The sequence below is a fragment of the Pseudophryne corroboree genome, chromosome 7 (genome assembly GCF_028390025.1).
Source record: "Pseudophryne corroboree isolate aPseCor3 chromosome 7, aPseCor3.hap2, whole genome shotgun sequence".
In the NCBI taxonomy this organism is placed as follows: Eukaryota; Metazoa; Chordata; class Amphibia; order Anura; family Myobatrachidae; genus Pseudophryne; species Pseudophryne corroboree.
In genome coordinates, this window is record NC_086450.1 from 489,822,726 (window position 1) to 489,845,348 (window position 22,623).

Consider the following 22,623-nt stretch of genomic DNA (forward strand, 5'->3'; position numbering starts at 1 on the left):
CCATCCACACGCCCCTAAAACGCCGTGCATCCGCCCAGTAACACCCATTTCCTGTCAATCACAATGCGAACGTCGGAGCGATGAAAATGCCGTGAGTAAACTTACTTTCTTCATAGTAAAGTTACTTGGCGCAGTCGCAGTGCGAACATTGCGCATGCGCACTAAGAGAATTCTCACTGCGATGCGATGAAAAACTCCGAGCGAACAACTCGGAATGAGGGCCATAGTAAGTAACTTCTTTAGTAAAGTAAGTGTAATGTTTAGGAGCATAATGTACTGGGTGAAAGGAATCATAATGGAGGATCAATAAATGAACTGTAAGCTCTTTTGCAAACTACACTTTATAAAAAAGTATAAGTCAGTATAAGTATATTCTCATTAACAGTGTTTTTATGCTCAAATCTAGACATAAGTATAAAACTAATTTATAGTAAGATATAAACTGATCTTATTATCCCACTTTACATTTTGTTATTGATATGTATTTGTAAGCTTAGTTAGGCACTAATTATCATGTCAGATCCAAGTGTAATATTTATAATAGTGGTTTTTAAGTTTAATGGTGGAGTTACCTGAAGCTTGACATATTGTTCAAGAGCCTAATTCAGAGTTGATCACAGCAGCAAATTTGTTAGCAGTTGGGCAAAACCATGGGGTCATTCCGACCTGATCACACTCTGCCATTTTCACAGCGCAGCGATCAGGACAGAACTGCGCATGCATCTGCACCGCAATGTGTAGGCACATCATACGGGTACAAAGCGGATCGTTGCTGAGCAATGGATTTAACGAAGAATCCATTCGCACAGCCAATCTCAAGGATATTGACAGGAAGAAGGCGTTTGTTGGTGGGTTTGGAAAAATGCAGGAGTGTCCAAGCACTTGCAGGGCGCGTGTCTGTTGTCAATTCTGGACATGAACAGGTTGAAGTGATCGCAGTGGCTGAGTAAGTTCTGGGCAATTCAGAAACTGCACAAAGCATTTTTGTACCGTTCGGCTGCACGAGCGTTTGCACACTTGCAAAGCTAAAATACACTCCCCTATAGACAGTGACTATCTGATTGCAGCACTGCAAAAAGTAGCTGGCGAGTGATCAACTCGGAATGATTCCCGATATGCACTGCAGGAGGGGCAGATATAACATGTGCAGAGAGAGTTAGATTTGGGTGTGGTGTGTTCAAACTGAAATCTAAATTGCAGTGTAAAAATAAAGCAGTCAGTATTTACCCTGCACAGAAACAAAATAACCCACCCAAATCTAACTCTCTCTGCACATGTTACATCTGCCCCCCCTGCAGTGCACATGGTTTTGCCCAACTGCTAACAAATATGCTGCAGCAATCAACTACCCCGCAAGTACAGTGTGGTGTTTATGTAACAGCCTCAGCAAAAGCTTTAGGGAGATAAACTGTATCAACTAATAAACACATTTAGAATTCAATTGTCTTAGAAAATAATATTTGTGAGATTTAAAAACAATAAAAATCTTCCTAAAGATTTGCACATTTAATATATATTTGTCTTTTTTGAAAAGCTATTTTGGATGGACTAATGTATTCCAAGACCCTCTGTATGGATGCAAAACAAGCCTGGGGAAACCATTACGACGTCCATAATTTGTATGGATATTCAATGTGTCTTGCTACAGATGAGTAAGAATTTGCTTAATTTTTATTCTCAAAAGAATAAAACCTTTCCATTGTAGATAAATAATGGTGCATTATACAAAAAAATTACCTGTTTTTTTAAAACAATATACTGTATAATTTTTTTGCCTATTAATTTTTCAGAGATGGCGATGCTGAGTAAAAATGAGTGTTGTGAGAGCTAAAAGATACTGGGAGATATGTATCAATCATTGGAGAGATAAAGTGAAGAGAGATAAACTACCAGCCAATCAGCCCCTAACTGTCATATTGCAGGATGTGCGTAAAAAATTACAATTAGTAGCTGATTGGTTGGTACTTTACCTCTTTCTTCACTTTATCGCTCTCCAAGGTTTGATAATATGCCCCTCTATCTTAAAAAAATATTTGCAAGTCTTCCATTTTCCAAAACAGTTTGACCACATTGGAGTGTAGAGATCATGAGACTACATTGTAATGTACTCAGCATAGCATTATGTATCTGTATATCCATACAGAAATCTCCTTTGAACATTTATAACAAATAAATCACTAGTAAACCTTAATTATAACATGATGCATTCATATTGTCATTGAAGTCTCTGAATACTGTATGTCTTTTCTTCTATGAAGTCGCTCTTCCTATTTTTTCTAATTTGTTTTTTGCAATGTCCACTTTCCAAATTTTTCCTATATTATTACAACTATTTCACATGCTCTAATGGCACCAAAAGCTAATTAATATTTGTTAGTCTTATACAACCTTAATGCTATTACTGGACTTTTTATCATCACTTTCCTTTTCCTTATTTTAAAAATACACGGCCTCTATGTAGCATTGTGCAGACACCGGCACGGCTAGATTCCAGAGAGGCTGTTTGTATTTTTAAAGGGACAATAATTTAAAAGGTAAGACAATCTCAGACTCCATCCAGCTGATAATAAAAGTATCAGCTTTCATGATATACTTCTAGAAATAATAATAAAATGTGTGAAACTCTTGATCTGTAGTCGATAATTACATACAGTATTTCCACTATAGTTATTATAGTGTGAGTACGATGGCTATTGCCGTCCCTTAGTCTGCAGATATATACAGCGTATGACTATGGATAGCTGAGGATGTAGTCTATAACTAAACTCAATGCATGCACTTACAGAATACTGATGATGGTGGCTTTGGAACAAACCAATTAAATGAAAGTGTTTGTTTTTCATTATTGCAAAATACAGTTATGTTTACTGTTATACAAAAATTGTATTCAGGATAGTTTTCTTTTACCGGATTTCTCCAAACGCCCTGTTATTAGACCAACAATATGGTGTTGGACTTGGGCCAGAGCAGTGGCTGGTTAGTCCCATTTCATCTCCCTAAATATAACAGTCAGAAATTAACAATGGAGGGTGCAGAAACCCTTTCAAATCATAAGCACTGTGGTAAGTGCTCCTAAGTTCACATGTTGGCATTTGTCCTTTGGTACAGAAAAGGAAGCTGCGGTTAGAAGGAAGACAGTAGTTCTTTTAATATGCCTGGTGGAAGTTCAACTCCTACAGTAGACTGATGGAATACATTTAGGAGCAAAGGTTAAAGATGTACGAGTGTCCTCTTTTTATGGTCTGAATTGAGTAATCTGATTACCATCTGGAAGTGGAGTTTTGAGGCTGAGTTGCTGGTTAATAATAATAATTCCTGGCAGGGAAGACTCTTACTTCTTTGGAAATACCCACACCTTGTTATTATAATTCTGAGTTCTATTGTTTGGCAGAAAACAAGCAGTGACAATGGCTGACTTTCTGTGTCTGTCTTGCTGTAGATAATAGGGGACATGGATTTAGACTGATCTGCCTTACTGGGTCAGAGACACCGCCAGATCTGGTGTGCCTATTTTGTATCATTGACAGGGGAGCTTAAGTTGTTGGTGATGAGCTGGCAGTTAGCCCCCATCAATGCCTTGAGTTGTTGGTGAAGAACTGGCAGTTGGCCTTATCTATGCCTTGAGTTATTGATAATGAGCTGGCAGTGGGCCCCATCTATGACTTCAGCTGTTGGTGATGGGCTGGCAGTGGGCCTCATATAAGCCATGAGTTGTTGGTGATAAGCTGGCAGTTGGCCCCATCTAAGCCATAAGTTGTTGGTGATGAGCTGGCAGTTGGCACCATCTAAGCCGTGAGTTGTTGGTGATGAGCTAGCAGTTGGCCCCACCTAAGCCGTGAGTTGTTGGTGATAGGCTGGCAGTTTGTCCCCATCGAAGCCTTGAGTTCTTGGTAAAGAGATGATATTTGGTCCCCATTTAAGCCTTGAGCTGTTGATGATGGGCTGGCAGTTGGATTCCACCTAAGCCTTGAGTTGTTTGCGATGAGCTGGCAGTTGGACTCCATCTAAGCCTTGAGGTGTTGATGATGGGCTGGCAGTTTGCCCCATATAAGCCGTGAGTTGTTGGTGATGGGCTGGCAGTCTGTCCCCATCTAAGCCTTGAGTTGTTGGGGATGTGATGACATTTGGTCCCCATTAAAGCCTTGAGCTATTGATGATTGGCTGGCAGTTGGACTCCATCTAAACCTTGAGGTGTTGGTGATGGGCTGGCATTTGGCCCCATCTAAGCATTTTTTCTTTTTACACCTGTAAATTGGCTTTGCAGAGACTTATTGAAACTAAGTCATCATTGTTTCATAAATATAATTAAGCAAACAGTGGCAGGAAATAACACCGTTCTAATAATGGCTTTTCAATTTCAGAGCCATCAAAGCTGTTTTCCCTGGAAAAAGAAGTATAATTTTCTCCCGATCTACGTTTGCTGGAGCAGGGAAATACTCAGGACATTGGCTTGGAGATAATGCGGCCAATTGGAATGATATTAAATGGGCGATACCAGGAATGCTTGAGTTCAATCTTTTTGGAATACCTTATGTAAGTGCATTATCATTACATAAATAAGCCTGCAAAAAAATGGTCATCTATGGGAATTAGCTGGAAATTGTGTCTACATTTGTAGAACAACTTGATCCCTTTTATTACCAGTTGGATGTTTCTGTAACTGGGAGAGCAGCAGCAAAATAGGCAAAGGTGACAGTTACATATTTCAGTGCTATAATTACTCAGAAGACAAAGGGTGTGGTATGACTTGTCAACAGTTCTCATATAGACACTCATCAGGTTGACATGGGAATGTTGATGGGGTTGAACTGTTAACATGTACAATGTCGGTTATCATGTATATGTCTACATGGATGATATCCTGATAATGTTTTGATATGATGATCTGTTGACAAACTATTCATGGTGGTCTAGCATTGTCTTAACTTCTCCTGCCGGCAGTGGTGGCTCCAGCATCTTCTTATGGGTCCTGGAGGTCACGTGAAGATCAGTTCCATCAAAGAATCAGTGTTCCAGGGAGTATTTCTCAACTAACCTTAACCCTAACTCTCCCCCTAGTGCATAACCCTTTCTCCCTTCATTCCCCCCGCAATGGGAATATATTATATAGTATATTAAACAGTGTATTATTCAAGCAAACAATAACAATTTGGTTATAATCATCATTTCCTCTTTAGATTGGTGCAGACATCTGTGGCTTTTTTGAGGACTGCTCAGAAGAGCTGTGCCGGAGATGGATGCAAGTTGGGGCCTTTTATCCATTTTCCAGAAACCACAACGCTGAGAACTACAAGGTAATATTTGTTTTGAGTTGATTACTAAGCAAGAACATTTTCCGTCTAAAAGTTAAGATGTTACGGTAGTGACACTGTTTGTTTATATGGTAAATTGTTACACAGCACTGCTAGTAATATATACTATATTATAACACAATAAAATATTTAATATGATCATTAAATTTTAACACGTGTATGCAGTGATACATTTCCATGTGAACAGTTCACTTCTCAGGAAAAGTATTTCAGGGCAATTTTTATCTTCAGGACAATGCTCAGAAAGTCTCAGAGAAGAGAGAACCCCTAAAAGCTTGACTTGAAAACTGAAGGAATTGTAAATAAGATGACTAATTGCTGTACACATCTGTTGAATATAAACTGCTTTACATTTTTTCATAGCCGCAAGATCCCGCTTCCTACGGTGCAGATTCACTTCTCGTGCGTTCATCAAGGCATTACTTAAACATTCGCTATACCCTGCTGCCCTATCTCTATACTCTGTTCTACAAAGCGCACACCAGGGGGGAGACTGTGGTCCGGCCGCTACTCCATGAGTAAGTCTTTACAAAGTGATTCATCTTTATAATTCTTAAAAGGAAATACTGTCCTAATAATAAAGGTTTTAAGAACATATCACAATAACAGTGCTTTAGATAAAGGTTATTTTATTTTGTAATGGATTACATGTTGCGCAACACAGATTGTAGGCAGATTTTGGAGAACTAAATATTCCAGGATTGGTTTGTACGTAGTTATTAATGACCTTATTTTGTATATTTTATGTGTGTGTGAGTGTGTGTGTGAGTGTGTGTGTGAGTGTGTGTGTGTGTGTGTGTGTGAGTGTGTGTGTGTTTGTGTGTGTGTGTGTGTGTGTGTGTGTGTGTGTGTGTGTTAAAACATGTAACAGTTATACAGAAATAATAATGATTGAAAAAATGTCTGATCGAATAGCCCTAAATTTCTGTTGAAATCCCCTAAAACCTCTGTTCTCCTTTGTAGATTCTATTCTGACAGCCAAACATGGGCAATAGATCAGCAATTTTTATGGGGATCAGGTCTTCTAATTACACCTGTTCTTAATCCGGTACGTAAACTCGTTTTTCAACAAAACTAGCACTTTAATCTGTTGGTGTGACATTGTAGTATTGTTTCACTATTGTTATTAGTCTATGAAGTAAATGCTTAAAGTTAGCAGAAAGCTTATACTTGCAGTGGGCTAAATTAATTAAGCCATCCTGTACAGTCCGTATGATTGGAGAAATGGGTCTCTTAGCAGGTCTCAGAACACAATTATTTACATGGGGATCATAGTAACATTCATTTTATGTCACAAAAGATCTGGATGTTTCCTTCCCTTTATGCAGGGATTATTTACTTACTGTACGTGTGGCAGGAGATATCTCTGCAGATCACTAAGACACCCAGTGTAGTAGCTCCCAGACATTTTTGCTTTGATATGGGTAACTCTGAATACAGGCAATATCACCTTTACTTCCAATCTTGCAATTTGGCTGCATCTGCTGCTGACTTGTGGGCAAATCTGAACCTACCCCATTAGGTTTATAGAGAATGAATGAATGCGCTGTCACTAGCCGCTAGTGTAGGAGTTGGTAAGTCCCCGAGAGGCATCACATATAGAAACAAGATGGTATACACCAGCGCCGGTTGTTTAGAAAAAATTATGATATTTTTATGATAGTAAATAATGATTGTATATAATGAGCTTCAAGATAGCATTTATTCAAATGCTAGAATGGTAGTTGCTGGTTGCTATGGGCAACTCCTCCACTGTTTAGAAGGTTCCATCAATTTCCCCCATAGCCTAGAATGGCTTGTAATGAGCTCATGCAATCACAGACTGACCTGCTATAGAGACTGCTGAAATACTCTGCGCTTACGCTGTGGTATCATGTAACCGGCCATCAGGCTCCATACTGTGCGCAAATGCATCAATTTGGGACATGAAAAAAAATAAGAAAAACAATAACACGTTTGTAAAAATGTATCTGTCTCTTTGTACATCTAGAATACGGAACATGTGAATGCATACCTACCTGATGCCGTGTGGTATGAGTACGAAACAGTAAGTGGAGGATTTATTTATTTATGTAGATATCTTTGTGTGTGTGTATATATATTTTGCATAGTAATGTAGAATATATAAATATATATATATATATATATATATATATTCTACATTACTATGCAAAATACGTGTTTGCAGGCCATCTGTCTTTTATATGATTGTACTTTATAGAGTTTGCTAATTTTGTGTAAAAATTACTGGTCTATGTACCAAAGTAAATAGAACCTTAGAGAAAAGCAGTACCATATGTATTAACAATTCCATATAATGTTATGCTCCAAAATGTAGCACCGGTGAGCAGGAATTTGGCACAAAGAGGAGGGAAGGGAGCAGCATAACCAAACCCCCCACCAACAAAAAAATTTATTATCATTAATCCCATCCCCGCACTGATCCTCTCCCTGCTCCTCCGCTGCCACACCCTTCCATCCCCCGAGAGATGTGATGGTAACAGTAAAAATACGTCACTCTGTCCTCAGCATTTGCTTTGGCGGTGCATAGATAGACCACTGTGATTTTAGCATCGCTGAATCCTGTATTAGTGTACGAGACCCCACCCAGCAACCTAGATGAATTCATATATTTCATGTAGAGATTCTATAGTGCAATTATTAGTAAATAGTGCTGAAACAGGAGACAAATCTGTATAAATCAATAACAGCTGATTCTGAACACAAAGTGAAAATCAGAGATTGAATACAGATATCCGCATATTGCAGTAATCTAATCCTAATTCTCCGAACAGGGGGAAAAGTCCAACGTAAGGAAGCAGCGTGTTTCCATGTACCTGCCAGCAGACAAGCTTGGGCTTCATCTCAGGGGAGGCTACATATTCCCCACTCAGAAACCAGCCCGCACCACGGAATACAGGTAGGAATAGCACGCTTGATTGGCATGTGAAACAGGAGCAAACATTGGCATCACACGTAAGCAACAGCAGACATATTACCCAAAGCCGTAGCTAGACATTTTGGTGCCCTGTGTCAGAAAGGACACTGGTGCCCACCATCCCCCAATATTCTGAATAGGGACAGTGCATGCCAAAGATGCATATCCAAAAAGGCGCCTGGGCTTACAGGAAATGGGCTTGGTCATGCATTTGTGCTCATTATTCACATTACATCACACAGTAGTACCACTTATTTATGTTATGCCACAGTAGTATCCCTTATACACAGTATGCCACACAGTAGTACACCTTATACACATTATGCCACAGTAGTATCCCTTATACACAAAATAACACACAGTAGTACACCTTATACACATTATGTCACAGTAGTATTCCTTATACACAGTATGCCACACAGTAGTACACCCTATACACAGCACACCACACAGTAGTACACCTTATACACATTATGCCACAGTTGTATTCCTTGTACACAGTTTGCCACACAGTAGTACACCCTATGCACAGCACACCACACAGTAGTACACCTAATACACATTATGCCACAGTAGTATCCCTTATACACAGTATGCCACACAGTAGTATGCCTTATACACATTACACAACAGTAGTACCCTTTATACATGTTATGCCACAATATTATCTTTATACACTGTACATCTTACAGTAGTATACCTGCTAAACAGTATGCAACACAAGTACCACTTAAACACAGTATGCAGCAGTAGTACCCCTAATGCACAGTGTGCCACATAGTAGTACCGCTTTAGCACAGTATACCACACACACTTATACACAGTAGGGGTCATTCAGATGCAGTTGAAAGTGCTATCATTGCTTTTTCCTTGGAACGTGAAAACAAAGGTATCGATAAGGCAGAATGATGTAATCATGACACATATATTACTGAATAATAACACTACATTTAATTTAAAAAAAACTATTTACACAACATATTACAAATATAGTTCCCACATAAATACCAATATCTAAAAAAAGGTGTTCTATAAACCACTGTTTAAAAATAATGGGATCAGTAAATAGAATCTCTGTCTGTATACATTATAAAAGCTCTCCGTACACCTGCCACAGGTGATGGACTAATCATAGAGCTGCTTACTGGTTACAAATGCTCCAAAACTGTGTACTCTCAGATATCCCAAATTACAAGCATAGTATCAGGCTTTTATTGTGAATGACAAGAAAGTGTTTCATTAATTATATTGACATCTGCAGGCTAATATACTGTACTACACGCTATTTAATGAGATGTCTTATGATTTCTTGGTCTTTGTTTTCTTTGATAGTATGTTGTATGTGTTAATTTCCCTTAAATTGTGCAGAACTAGAACCTACTTTGACAATTTGCAAATCATTATAATTATTATATCAGTTAAATCACTTTTAATTTAAATATGCCATATGCTAATTCACCACTTACATTCAGAACGTAATATGTTCATTTTGATATTCTATAGCTGTCTAACTTACATTTTTGGTTCAATGTAAATAAATTATACTAAACAACTTATTTACTATCGATGTTTCAGTCGTAAAAATCCCCTCGGACTTATAATTGCGCTGGATGATGCAAAGTCTGCCAAAGGAGAGTTCTACTGGGATGACCTAGAATCTAGAGGTAGATGAAATAATTATTGCTATGTTCCTCTAGTAGCTGGAACAAGGGTTGTATTGTTTTATTTCAATGCAGTGAGTGATGTCTCTATATGGCAATAACTAGCAATTCTTTTATAAGTACCTGGAAGATACAGAAAACAGACACAAAGAGCGCACTATGTAGACAAAAGTGATTGGACCCTCCCCTTCCCCCTTGGGCAAGCAAAGTGGTGTGCTCCTGCAGCATACACGTGTTCGTGAAGGTATTCAACGGGTAGATGGGCACTGATTAGATCAGTTGCTAATGAAATGGCTTGCCGGAAGGAACTAACCGAGTTTGAAAAAGAGATCACCATAGGCTGCGCAATGTCATGTTCAAGGGCGACGCTGGACTGGTTGACAGAAAATTTGGTAACCCGTATGGACTGGCCAGCTCAGAGTCCAGATTTTAACCCCACTGTGAACCTCTGGGATGAATTGGAGTGACGGGTGCATTCTAGGCCAATCAACCTTCTTCAGTGTCACAGTTAGTCTCTGTATTTAGGTGGTCATTCTGAGTTTATCGCAGCCAGCAACCTTTAGCTGCTGCTGCGATCAATAGTCCACACCTATGGGGGAGTGTATTTTAGCTTAGCAGGGCTGCGATCGCTTGTGCAGCCCTGCTAAGCTAAAAAAAATTCAAGCAGAAGTAGACTAGCCTTGGACATACTTACCCTGTGCGATGGATCCAGCGATGATGGGCCCAACTTTGATGTCACACCTTCGCCCTTCATTCTCCTGGACATGCCTGCGTTTTACTTACCACTCCCCGAAACGGTCTCCAATGGTCTGGATCCGCCCTGCCATGCCTCCTTCCTGTCAATCTTCTTATCGGTCACCTCTACGACCGCATCCGTCGGTAGCTGTGACGTAACCCGGTCACCTCTGTCGCCGGGCAACATCGCGCACGCGCACAGCAGACGCCGTGCATGCGCATTCCGCACCCGTTCGCACCGCAGCAAAAAAAAACACTGTGTGCGAACAGGTCAGAATGACCCCATTAATGCGGAATGACAGAACATACCACCTGCTGTTGTCCAGGAAATTGGGGGCAGTTTGCCAAGAAGAGTGCAGTAATCACTGCACATGGTGGACCTACAAAGTACTGACGCCAATAAAATCTGGTTGATCGATTGCTGCCAGTATCCAATCACATTTGTCTACATACTGCAGTGTAGTTATGCATTGTATATGTGAGAAAAACTTGCTGATAATCAACAGTATGCACGAAAAAGACTTCTAACATGTGTGCGGAAATTATTTTTTTCTATGTATTATTACACTCAGACAGTATTACTAGTGTAATGCGTAAAATGTACACAATTTGGATAAAAATAGGCATAAAAATAGGCATGTTTATTATGTGTGTATATATATATATATATATATATATATACATATGTAATGGATGGATTTTGCATGGAGTAGGAGGAATCTGCCAGACAGGGAAGAAAAGGCAGGTGTGAGTAATTGATGCACATTGGAATCAGACTGGAAGACTGCTGCATCCAGCCCAAGTGGGGTTGGGAAGGCCAGTCAAGTTGCAATATTAGTCAAGGAGCCAAGTTAGTGCCCTGCACGGGGGTTAGCTATGCTGTTTGTTGTTTTTGTTTCTTTTATGCTGACAGTGAAGCATTACTTATAATTAGAGATGAGCGCCTGAAATTTTTCGGGTTTTGTGTTTTGGTTTTGGGTTCGGTTCCGCGGCCGTGTTTTGGGTTCGAACGCGTTTTGGCAAAACCTCACCGAATTATTTTTGTCGGATTCGGGTGTGTTTTGGATTCGGGTGTTTTTTTCCAAAAACACTAAAAAACAGCTTAAATCATAGAATTTGGGGGTCATTTTGATCCCAAAGTATTATTAACCTCAAAAACCATAATTTACACTCATTTTCAGTCTATTCTGAATACCTCACACCTCACAATATTATTTTTAGTCCTAAAATTTGCACCGAGGTCGCTGTGTGAGTAAGATAAGCGACCCTAGTGGCCGACACAAACACCGGGCCCATCTAGGAGTGGCACTGCAGTGTCACGCAGGATGTCCCTTCCAAAAAACCCTCCCCAAACAGCACATGACGCAAAGAAAAAAAGAGGCGCAATGAGGTAGCTGTGTGAGTAAGATTAGCGACCCTAGTGGCCGACACAAACACCGGGCCCATCTAGGAGTGGCACTGCAGTGTCACGCAGGATGGCCCTTCCAAAAAACCCTCCCCAAACAGCACATGACGCAAAGAAAAAAAGAGGCGCAATGAGGTAGCTGACTGTGTGAGTAAGATTAGCGACCCTAGTGGCCGACACAAACACCGGGCACATCTAGGAGTGGCACTGCAGTGTCACGCAGGATGTCCCTTCCAAAAAACCCTCCCCAAACAGCACATGACGCAAAGAAAAAAAGAGGCGCAATGAGGTAGCTGTGTGAGTAAGATTAGCGACCCTAGTGGCCGACACAAACACCGGGCACATCTAGGAGTGGCACTGCAGTGTCACGCAGGATGTCCCTTCCAAAAAACCCTCCCCAAACAGCACATGACGCAAAGAAAAAAAGAGGCGCAATGAGGTAGCTGTGTGAGTAAGATTAGCGACCCTAGTGGCCGACACAAACACCGGGCCCATCTAGGAGTGGCACTGCAGTGTCACGCAGGATGTCCCTTCCAAAAAACCCTCCCCAATCAGCACATGATGCAAAGAAAAAGAAAAGAAAAAAGAGGTGCAAGATGGAATTATCCTTGGGCCCTCCCACCCACCCTTATGTTGTATAAACAAAACAGGACATGCACACTTTAACCAACCCATCATTTCAGTGACAGGGTCTGCCACACGACTGTGACTGATATGACGGGTTGGTTTGGACCCCCCCCAAAAAAGAAGCAATTAATCTCTCCTTGCACAAACTGGCTCTACAGAGGCAAGATGTCCACCTCATCTTCACCCTCCGATATATCACCGTGTACATCCCCCTCCTCACAGATTATCAATTCGTCCCCACTGGAATCCACCATCTCAGCTCCCTGTGTACTTTGTGGAGGCAATTGCTGCTGGTCAATGTCTCCGCGGAGGAATTGATTATAATTCATTTTAATGAACATCATCTTCTCCACATTTTCTGGATGTAACCTCGTACGCCGATTGCTGACAAGGTGAGCGGCGGCACTAAACACTCTTTCGGAGTACACACTTGTGGGAGGGCAACTTAGGTAGAATAAAGCCAGTTTGTGCAAGGGCCTCCAAATTGCCTCTTTTTCCTGCCAGTATAAGTACGGACTGTGTGACGTGCCTACTTGGATGCGGTCACTCATATAATCCTCCACCATTCTATCAATGTTGAGAGAATCATATGCAGTGACAGTAGACGACATGTCCGTAATCGTTGTCAGGTCCTTCAGTCCGGACCAGATGTCAGCATCAGCAGTCGCTCCAGACTGCCCTGCATCACCGCCAGCGGGTGGGCTCGGAATTCTGAGCCTTTTCCTCGCACCCCCAGTTGCGGGAGAATGTGAAGGAGGAGATGTTGACAGGTCGCGTTCCGCTTGACTTGACAATTTTGTCACCAGCAGGTCTTTCAACCCCAGCAGACCTGTGTCTGCCGGAAAGAGAGATCCAAGGTAGGCTTTAAATCTAGGATCGAGCACGGTGGCCAAAATGTAGTGCTCTGATTTCAACAGATTGACCACCCGTGAATCCTTGTTAAGCGAATTAAGGGCTGCATCCACAAGTCCCACATGCCTAGCGGAATCGCTCCGTGTTAGCTCCTTCTTCAATGCCTCCAGCTTCTTCTGCAAAAGCCTGATGAGGGGAATGACCTGACTCAGGCTGGCAGTGTCTGAACTGACTTCACGTGTGGCAAGTTCAAAGGGCATCAGAACCTTGCACAACGTTGAAATCATTCTCCACTGCACTTGAGACAGGTGCATTCCATCTCCTATATCGTGCTCAATTGTATAGGCTTGAATGGCCTTTTGCTGCTCCTCCAACCTCTTAATGCATATAGAGGGTTGAATTCCACCTCGTTACCACTTCTTGCTTCAGATGATGGCAGGGCAGGTTCAGTAGTTTTTGGTGGTGCTCCAGTCTTCTGTACGTGGTGCCTGTACGCCGAAAGTGTCCCGCAATTTTTCTGGCCACCGACAGCATCTCTTGCACGCCCCTGTCGTTTTTTAAAAAATTCTGCACCACCAAATTCAAGGTATGTGCAAAACATGGGACGTGCTGGAATTTGCCCATATTTAATGCACACACAATATTGCTGGCGTTGTCCGATGCCACAAATCCACAGGAGAGTCCAATTGGGGTAAGCCATTCCGCGATGATCTTCCTCAGTTGCCGTAAGAGGTTTTCAGCTGTGTGCGTATTCTGGAAAGCGGTGATACAAAGCGTAGCCTGCCTAGGAAAGAGTTGGCGTTTGCGAGATGCTGCTACTGGTGCCGCCGCTGCTGTTCTTGCGGCGGGAGTCCATACATCTACCCAGTGGGCTGTCACAGTCATATAGTCCTGACCCTGCCCTGCTCCACTTGTCCACATGTCCGTGGTTAAGTGGACATTGGGTACAACTGCATTTTTTAGGACACTGGTGAGTCTTTTTCTGACGTCCGTGTACATTCTCGGTATCGCCTGCCTAGAGAAGTGGAACCTAGATGGTATTTGGTAACGGGGGCACACTGCCTCAATAAATTGTCTAGTTCCCTGTGAACTAACGGCGGATACCGGACGCACGTCTAACACCAACATAGTTGTCAAGGACTCAGTTATCCGCTTTGCAGTAGGATGACTGCTGTGATATTTCATCTTCCTCGCAAAGGACTGTTGAACAGTCAATTGCTTACTGGAAGTAGTACAAGTGGGCTTACGACTTCCCCTCTGGGATGACCATCGACTCCCAGCGGCAACAACAGCAGCGCCAGCAGCAGTAGGCGTTACACGCAAGGATGCATCGGAGGAATCCCAGGCAGGAGAGGACTCGTCAGACTTGCCAGTGACATGGCCTGCAGGACTATTGGCATTCCTGGGGAAGGAGGAAATTGACACTGAGGGAGTTGGTGGGGTGGTTTGCGTGAGCTTGGTTACAAGAGGAAGGGATTTACTGGTCAGTGGACTGCTTCCGCTGTCACCCAAAGTTTTTGAACTTGTCACTGACTTATTATGAATGCGCTGCAGGTGACGTATAAGGGAGGATGTTCCGAGGTGGTTAACGTCCTTACCCCTACTTATTACAGCTTGACAAAGGGAACACACGGCTTGACACCTGTTGTCCGCATTTCTGGTGAAATACCTCCACACCGAAGAGCTGATTTTTTTGGTATTTTCACCTGGCATGTCAACGGCCATATTCCTCCCACAGACAACAGGTGTCTCCCCGGGTGCCTGACTTAAACAAACCACCTCACCATCAGAATCCTCCTGGTCAATTTCCTCCCCAGCGCCAGCAACACCCATATCCTCCTCATCCTGGTGTACTTCAACACTGACATCTTCAATCTGACTATCAGGAACTGGACTGCGGGTGCTCCTTCCAGCACTTGCAGGGGGCGTGCAAATGGTGGAAGGCGCATGCTCTTCACGTCCAGTGTTGGGAAGGTCAGGCATCGCAACCGACACAATTGGACTCTCCTTGTGGATTTGGGATTTCAAAGAACGCACAGTTCTTTGCGGTGCTTTTGCCAGCTTGAGTCTTTTCAGTTTTCTAGCGAGAGGCTGAGTGCTTCCATCCTCATGTGAAGCTGAACCACTAGCCATGAACATAGGCCAGGGCCTCAGCCGTTCCTTGCCACTCCGTGTGGTAAATGGCATATTGGCAAGTTTACGCTTCTCCTCCGACAATTTTATTTTAGGTTTTGGAGTCCTTTTTTTTCTGATATTTGGTGTTTTGGATTTGACATGCTCTGTACTATGACATTGGGCATCGGCCTTGGCAGACGACGTTGCTGGCATTTCATCGTCTCGGCCATGACTAGTGGCAGCAGCTTCAGCACGAGGTGGAAGTGGATCTTGATCTTTCCCTAATTTTGGAACCTCAACTTTTTTGTTCTCCATATTTTATAGGCAGAACTAAAAGGCACCTCAGGTAAACAATGGAGATGGATGGATTGGATACTAGTATACAATTATGGACGGACTGCCACGGTTAGGTGGTATAAAAAAACCACGGTTAGGTGGTATATAATACAATTATGGATGGACGGACTGCCTGCCGAGTGCCGACACAGAGGTAGCCACAGCCGTGAACTACCGCACTGTACACTGGTTGATAAAGAGATAGTAGTATACTCGTAACAACTAGTATGACGACGGTATAAAGAATGAAAAAAAAACCACGGTTAGGTGGTATATATTATAATACAATTATGGATGGACGGACTGCCTGCCGAGTGCCGACACAGAGGTAGCCACAGCCGTGAACTACCGCACTGTACACTGGTTGATAAAGAGATAGTAGTATACTCGTAACAACTAGTATGACGACGGTATAAAGAATGAAAAAAAAACCACGGTTAGGTGGTATATAATACAATTATGGTTGGACGGACTGCCTGCCGAGTGCCGACACAGAGGTAGCCACAGCCGTGAACTACCGCACTGTACACTGGTTGATAAAGAGATAGTAGTATACTCGTAACAACTAGTATGACGACGGTATAAAGAATGAAAAAAAAACCACGGTTAGGTGGTATATATTATAATACAATTATGGTTGGACGGACTGCCTGCCGAGTGCCGACACAGAGGTAGCCACAGCCGTGAACTACCGCACTGTACACTGGTTGATAAAGAGATAGTAGTATACTCGTAACAACTAGTATGACGACGGTATAAAGAATGAAAAAAAAACCACGGTTAGGTGGTATATATTATAATACAATTATGGATGGACGGACTGCCTGCCGAGTGCCGACACAGAGGTAGCCACAGCCGTGAACTACCGCACTGTACACTGGTTGATAAAGAGATAGTAGTATACTCGTAACAACTAGTATGACGACGGTATAAAGAATGAAAAAAAAACCACGGTTTGGTGGTATATAATACAATTATGGTTGGACGGACTGCCTGCCGAGTGCCGACACAGAGGTAGCCACAGCCGTGAACTACCGCACTGTACACTGGTTGATAAAGAGATAGTAGTATACTCGTAACAACTAGTATGACGACGGTATAAAGAATGAAAAAAAAACCACGGTTACGTGGTATATATTATAATACAATTATGGATGGACGGACTGCCTGCCGAGTGCCGACACAGAGGTAGCCACAGCCGTGAACTACCGCACTGTACTGTGTCTGCTGCTAATATAGACTGGTTGATAAAGAGATAGTATACAATACTACTAATATACTGGTGGTCAGGCACTGGTCACCACTAGTCACACTGGCAGTGGCACTCCTGCAGCAAAAGTGTGCACTGTTTAATTTTAATATAATATTACTTATCATGTACTCCTGGCTCCTGCTATAACAACCTGCAGTGCTCCCCAGTCTCCCCCACAATTATAAGCTTTATATACAATACATTGATGTGCAGCACACTGGGCTGAGCAGTGCACACAGACTGAGTCACTGTGTGACTGTGTATCGTTTTTTTCAGGCAGAGAACGGATATATTAAATAAAACAAACAACTGCACTGTCTCTGGTGGTCACTGGTCACTGTGGTCGTCAGTCACTAAACTCTGTCTGCACTCTCTTCTAATCTACAGTATCACAGCAATCTCTCTCTCTCTCTCTCTTCTAAATCTAATCTAAATGGAGAGGACGCCAGCCACGTCCTCTCCCTATCAATCTCAATGCACGTGTGAAAATGGCGGCGACGCGCGGCTCCTTATATAGAATCCGAGTCTCGCGAGAATCCGACAGCGTCATGATGACGTTCGGGCGCGCTCGGGTTAACCGAGCAAGGCGGGAAGATCCGAGTCGCTCGGACCCGTGAAAAAAAAAGTGAAGTTCGTGCGGGTTCGGATTCAAAGAAACCGAACCCGCTCATCTCTACTTATAATTTTACCTGAAGTATTCATACCGTTGAAAGAAGATTATTCAGTATTGCTCTTTTTTCGAACTACAGAGAAAAATAATGAAACTGACTTTCAGAAGTTATAATAGTTTCTTGGTGACTGCATCTTCTTCTCAAATCAGAGGGTGGAGATCCAGGAGTTGTTTAAACTTGCTGGTGATCGCATTGAGGGGGGGATGACGCCATATTTGCATATTAAAAGCCCACACCACAGGATATTAATAATATTAAAAAGAAAGGTCACGTAACAATATATGGATGATAAAATATATGAACATGATATTATATATTACTGTATTAATGTGCAGGCATGGTTATTTTCTCAATTTGTTATTCTTATTTTCCTAGGCACCATAGAATCAGGCAACTATATATTATACAGCTTCTCTGTTTCCAATGTAAGTATTTTCCATGTAATTCTGTTACATTTATTTGTGTTTGTGGGGGTGAGGGACGCCCGCTCCTGCCATATTCAATAATAAAAAAAGTTTGCGATTTTTTTCTGCTGGCAGAATTCTGGGAAAGGGGCATTGCAGACATAAAATACGCCATTACTGTACATGTTTATTTCAATGTCTGTCATATTCCGTGTGCTTTAGGAGGATTGAGTTACTGTGTGTTTGTGTTTCAGAATATTCTAAAAATGGAAACGACCAGAGCGGGATATACTGACCCCAACAATCTAAAGTTCGAAGAAATAAAAATCCTTGGCCTTCCCAGGGGTAGCCGACGTGTCGCTGTGAGGAAAGATGGCGCTGAGCAATCCTCAAATCATTCCTTTACACACGATCAATACAAGGTGGATAATCCTCACAGTATCTCATACATCTGTCTTCTTCATCCAGTTGTTTCTTTTCCATGCAGGTGGTATTCCTTTTTTGTATAATGATTGAAAGAAACACAGTGCAAGAGAGAAACAGACGTCATTGGAATCTGGGAAATTCTCCCATTGCTTAAATAACAGTTGTCACAAATAAACCGGGCATTACCCAGCCCCCCACGTCACTTATTACCACAGTGGCACACGTGGGAATTCTACTAAATTCAATATTTTCAATTTAATTCAATGAAGCCAAACTCCCATGCATACTGTTTTTTTTGTGTATTTGTCATTACAGTTTATCCAGATGGCAAAATCCCATAAAATTGTATCCTATATATTCCAGGTGTATATGTAATCTAAAACATAGCTTTCAACATTTTGGGAAAACAATGGTACACCCAATGAGCAGATATTTTGTCAGGCCATAAAATTCATGAGCGATTAGTATTAATACTGTCCCATAACATATTCACTGCTTCATTATCATTCATTGGGCCAGAGGATGCTGAACGATTTGTGCATAATTTTATTCACACAGATGTGTCCCCATACACTGATTATTTTTGTCCTATATAGTATGGCATGAGACGCATGGTGCGGCTTAGACACTCCAAATTGTGTAGCATTTCCTAGACTTTCAAGCTTTTTGCTGAATTTGGCATCTGTGTCGCATCGTAGCTGCACCCAAAGTCACTTTTAGTGTTCTAGGTGTTTAGGATTAGTATTTTTGTTGCAAACCATTTATCATAAAGTCTTAGATTAAGCACCATTATGCATTTTGCAGCCCCCTTATATCGGTCTTGGCGCTTGATCAAATGCGCATGCGTGCAGATCATAGTACGCATGCGTGAGGCCAAACTGCAACAGAATCTAGCAATTTTTTTTATCGCTAGGCGTACGCAAGTTGATTGACAAAAAGCGGACGTTTGTGGGTGGTAGCTGGACGTTTTCTGGGAGTGTCAGGAAAAACACAGGCGTTCCCAAGCGTTTTCAGGGAGGGTGTGTGACGTCAGCTCCGGCTCCGATCAGCCTGTCTGTATCGCACTGTAGGAGTAAGTCCTGGGCTACGCACAGACTGGAAAAATCATTCCATGGTGAGTTGCGAACGGATTTGCAGCTGACCGGTGTTCGTAGAGATTTTTCGCATGGCGTACGCAGACTTGCACGGGGCAGGTATTCACTCTGTCTGAGCGGTGACTATCTGGTCTCAATCCTCTGCAAATTTACAGAGGAGCGATCCGGTTTGAATTAGGCCCAATATTCTCTTTTTTGTTGTATAACGGTTAATGACATTATTATAAATTGTACGAATAGTGTAATGTAACTGTAGCAATTACGACTGTACCAACACTGTTCACCTCTGCGTTATCATGCAGCGTAAGTATAGATACTTGTATACCTGATGTACATCTGGGACACATGCTATAGCTGAGTAACTACTCCTGTTCCTTATGAAGCTAGGGAAATCCTCATGTTAAACTTCACTGCGGATTACTGCAGGGGGCAGGTTACCAATGCCGGTGTCCTCTGTATATGCAGGTTCTACACATCACAGGTCTCCAGCTGACACTGGGAGAGTCCTACACTGTGGAATGGGATCAGCTTGGCCCTGGTGACCTGGAGGATTCAGAGAAGATAGATTGCCACCCAGAACCTAACGCCAGTGAGCAGAAATGTATCAGCCGCGGCTGCATCTGGAAGGTGGGTGCAACAACGTAACGCTGGGAATTATTATACTGTCATTAAGTACGCACGTGATGCTAATATACAGTATGGATAATAATATCTGTATAGAAATAATGGGCTCTGACGCCATTCCTTCATATTAGTAAATTGTTATCACTTTAGTGTTCTTCCGGGAAGTTTGTGTATTATAATGAATAATGCGCATAGAGATAATTATGTTATGTTTATCATACTGTTTCTTTACAGGGATTGTTCCATAGATCATACTGATACATAACAATATCATTATTTTCAGTACTAATAATTAAAAATATTTTTTTCTACAAAGAAAACGCTTGCGTCTAGTATTGTATTTATAGTACTTGTTAAACCCTTAAATCATTGTCCCATAGTTTCATAAATAAACTTCATGATGGCAAATTAGAATCCGCACATTACACTATAATCACACACAGGACTGTAAACAGCGGTAGTAAGACATAGGGCCCAAATGTATTAAGCCTTAAGATGAGATAACGTGGAGAGAGATAACGTAGCAGCCAATCAGCTAACTGCTATGTTGCAGGCCGTGTTTGAAAAATGACAGGTAACAGCTGATTGGCTGGTGCATTATCTCTTTATAACTTGGGGGGGGCGGGAGCGGGGAAGGTGTGAGATGAATGGTCCAGTGCAAAGAGCGGGATAGGCCTGAGGGACCTGCCACTTACCTTAGGGAAGCATTGTGCTTATACCCCTGTTATCCAATGACTCCCCATCACCCTCTACCTTCCCCACCCCCTGCCTTATGTTGTCACCCTCTGTCTCTCCCTGTCACCCACTGCAGTGTGGCATATTGTGAACTTGGGTTGGAGTGGAGGAGGGGAGCCGAAATGATATTTTTGTACCTGGGCCCACCACTCACAAGTTCTGCCACTGGTTACATGTGAAAGGGGGGGGGCAGTGTAGAGAGTGCAGTGTTGCCTTGCTGTGGCGCTGCATAGAGGGCACTTGCAGATCACTTGCCTGCACTGGATTACAAAGCAGTCAGCATCTAAAGCACTTTGTGCTCTCATAGTATATGTATATGGTAATGTTATTGCAGTTGTTTACACTCTCTATATAATACTGCGCTCAGTCCTGTGTTGCAGAGGGGAGTCAGTCAATACAATATAGTAAAGTAAAGTCGCGTTTTTATTACAGTTTACCTGGGAACTGTCTTGACTCTTACCGTAATGATCATGTATGTATTCCAGGCTTCCAACACTCCAGGCATACCATATTGCTTCTACCCGTTAGACTACGGTTACGTTGTTGAGAGGGAAGTGGTCACTGATACAGGGATCACCGTGGATATATCACTGGGTTCCAAAATGGTACCACGTTACAGTAAAGCCTCCACCGTCAACAAGCTGCAGGTGGCAGTGACATTCCACGAGAACCACATGCTCCAATTCAAGGTAACTGACATTAATACAACTTTAGTAAAGGGGAAAGAAAAAGAAAAAAAGGGACCTTTGTCGGGAGCACTCCCACTTGGAAACGATAATGATTTGAGTAATGAACAATGATATGAAAAGTGAAGTAATTAAAATGTAACCTTTAATTTTATTATATTAAAATATTGGTACACCAGTTATATTATTTCACTATTTAGGGGCTAATCAATGTGAGCCACCTGGTAAAGCTAAATTGTGAAAATATTGATGAAAAATACAGGGCATTATTTGGCAGGCCCAGGGTACTTGGATCTATGGAATAGGTACTATAACCAAATTAGTGCCGTCAAAAGAACCTACAACACCTGGTATTCCTTAGTGGTCCACCACCTAAGTACTGACCAGGCCCAACACCGTATTGCTTCCAAGATCAGACGAGATTGGGCATGCGCGGTGTGGTATGGTAGTAGATCAGCATTGATATGGCGATTTCTACCACTAATATATAGATGGTAGAGGGTTATTGGTAAGTACCTTGTTACCAAATTAGCCGAGTAATCTCTAAAGAGACAATATATGTTTAACCATCATTGCACCAAAATGTATCCCAAATCTGTAGGTATACGTGGGTTTAAATCATGTGGTTAATGATTTCTCGGCCCGCAGGGAATGCCTGTATGTTTCATGATGTGCTGTGCAGCACCTATGAAAATTGGGTTTGCGCTGCGAATAAGGCAGATATAGGCCACTGTTCTACTGATAACATGC

The 22,623-nt window shown here is 42.1% G+C and overlaps 1 protein-coding gene and 1 pseudogene across 1 annotated transcript in view; one reads left to right on the forward strand and one right to left on the reverse strand.

Annotated features, from left to right (window-relative positions):
- Positions 1 to 22,623, forward strand: part of LOC134944418 (maltase-glucoamylase-like) — a 114,398-nt gene that overhangs the window by 29,884 nt on the left and 61,891 nt on the right. Inside the window, exons 14-25 of the mRNA XM_063932997.1 lie at positions 1,535 to 1,652; positions 4,362 to 4,533; positions 5,178 to 5,294; positions 5,676 to 5,830; positions 6,276 to 6,360; positions 7,303 to 7,359; positions 8,108 to 8,232; positions 9,826 to 9,914; positions 18,280 to 18,329; positions 18,563 to 18,730; positions 20,294 to 20,455; positions 21,673 to 21,876. Of these exons, the coding sequence (XP_063789067.1) occupies positions 1,535 to 1,652; positions 4,362 to 4,533; positions 5,178 to 5,294; positions 5,676 to 5,830; positions 6,276 to 6,360; positions 7,303 to 7,359; positions 8,108 to 8,232; positions 9,826 to 9,914; positions 18,280 to 18,329; positions 18,563 to 18,730; positions 20,294 to 20,455; positions 21,673 to 21,876 (1,502 nt within the window). The remainder of the gene's footprint in view (positions 1 to 1,534; positions 1,653 to 4,361; positions 4,534 to 5,177; positions 5,295 to 5,675; positions 5,831 to 6,275; positions 6,361 to 7,302; positions 7,360 to 8,107; positions 8,233 to 9,825; positions 9,915 to 18,279; positions 18,330 to 18,562; positions 18,731 to 20,293; positions 20,456 to 21,672; positions 21,877 to 22,623) is intronic.
- On the reverse strand, positions 22,209 to 22,327 carry LOC134947350 (5S ribosomal RNA; annotated as a pseudogene).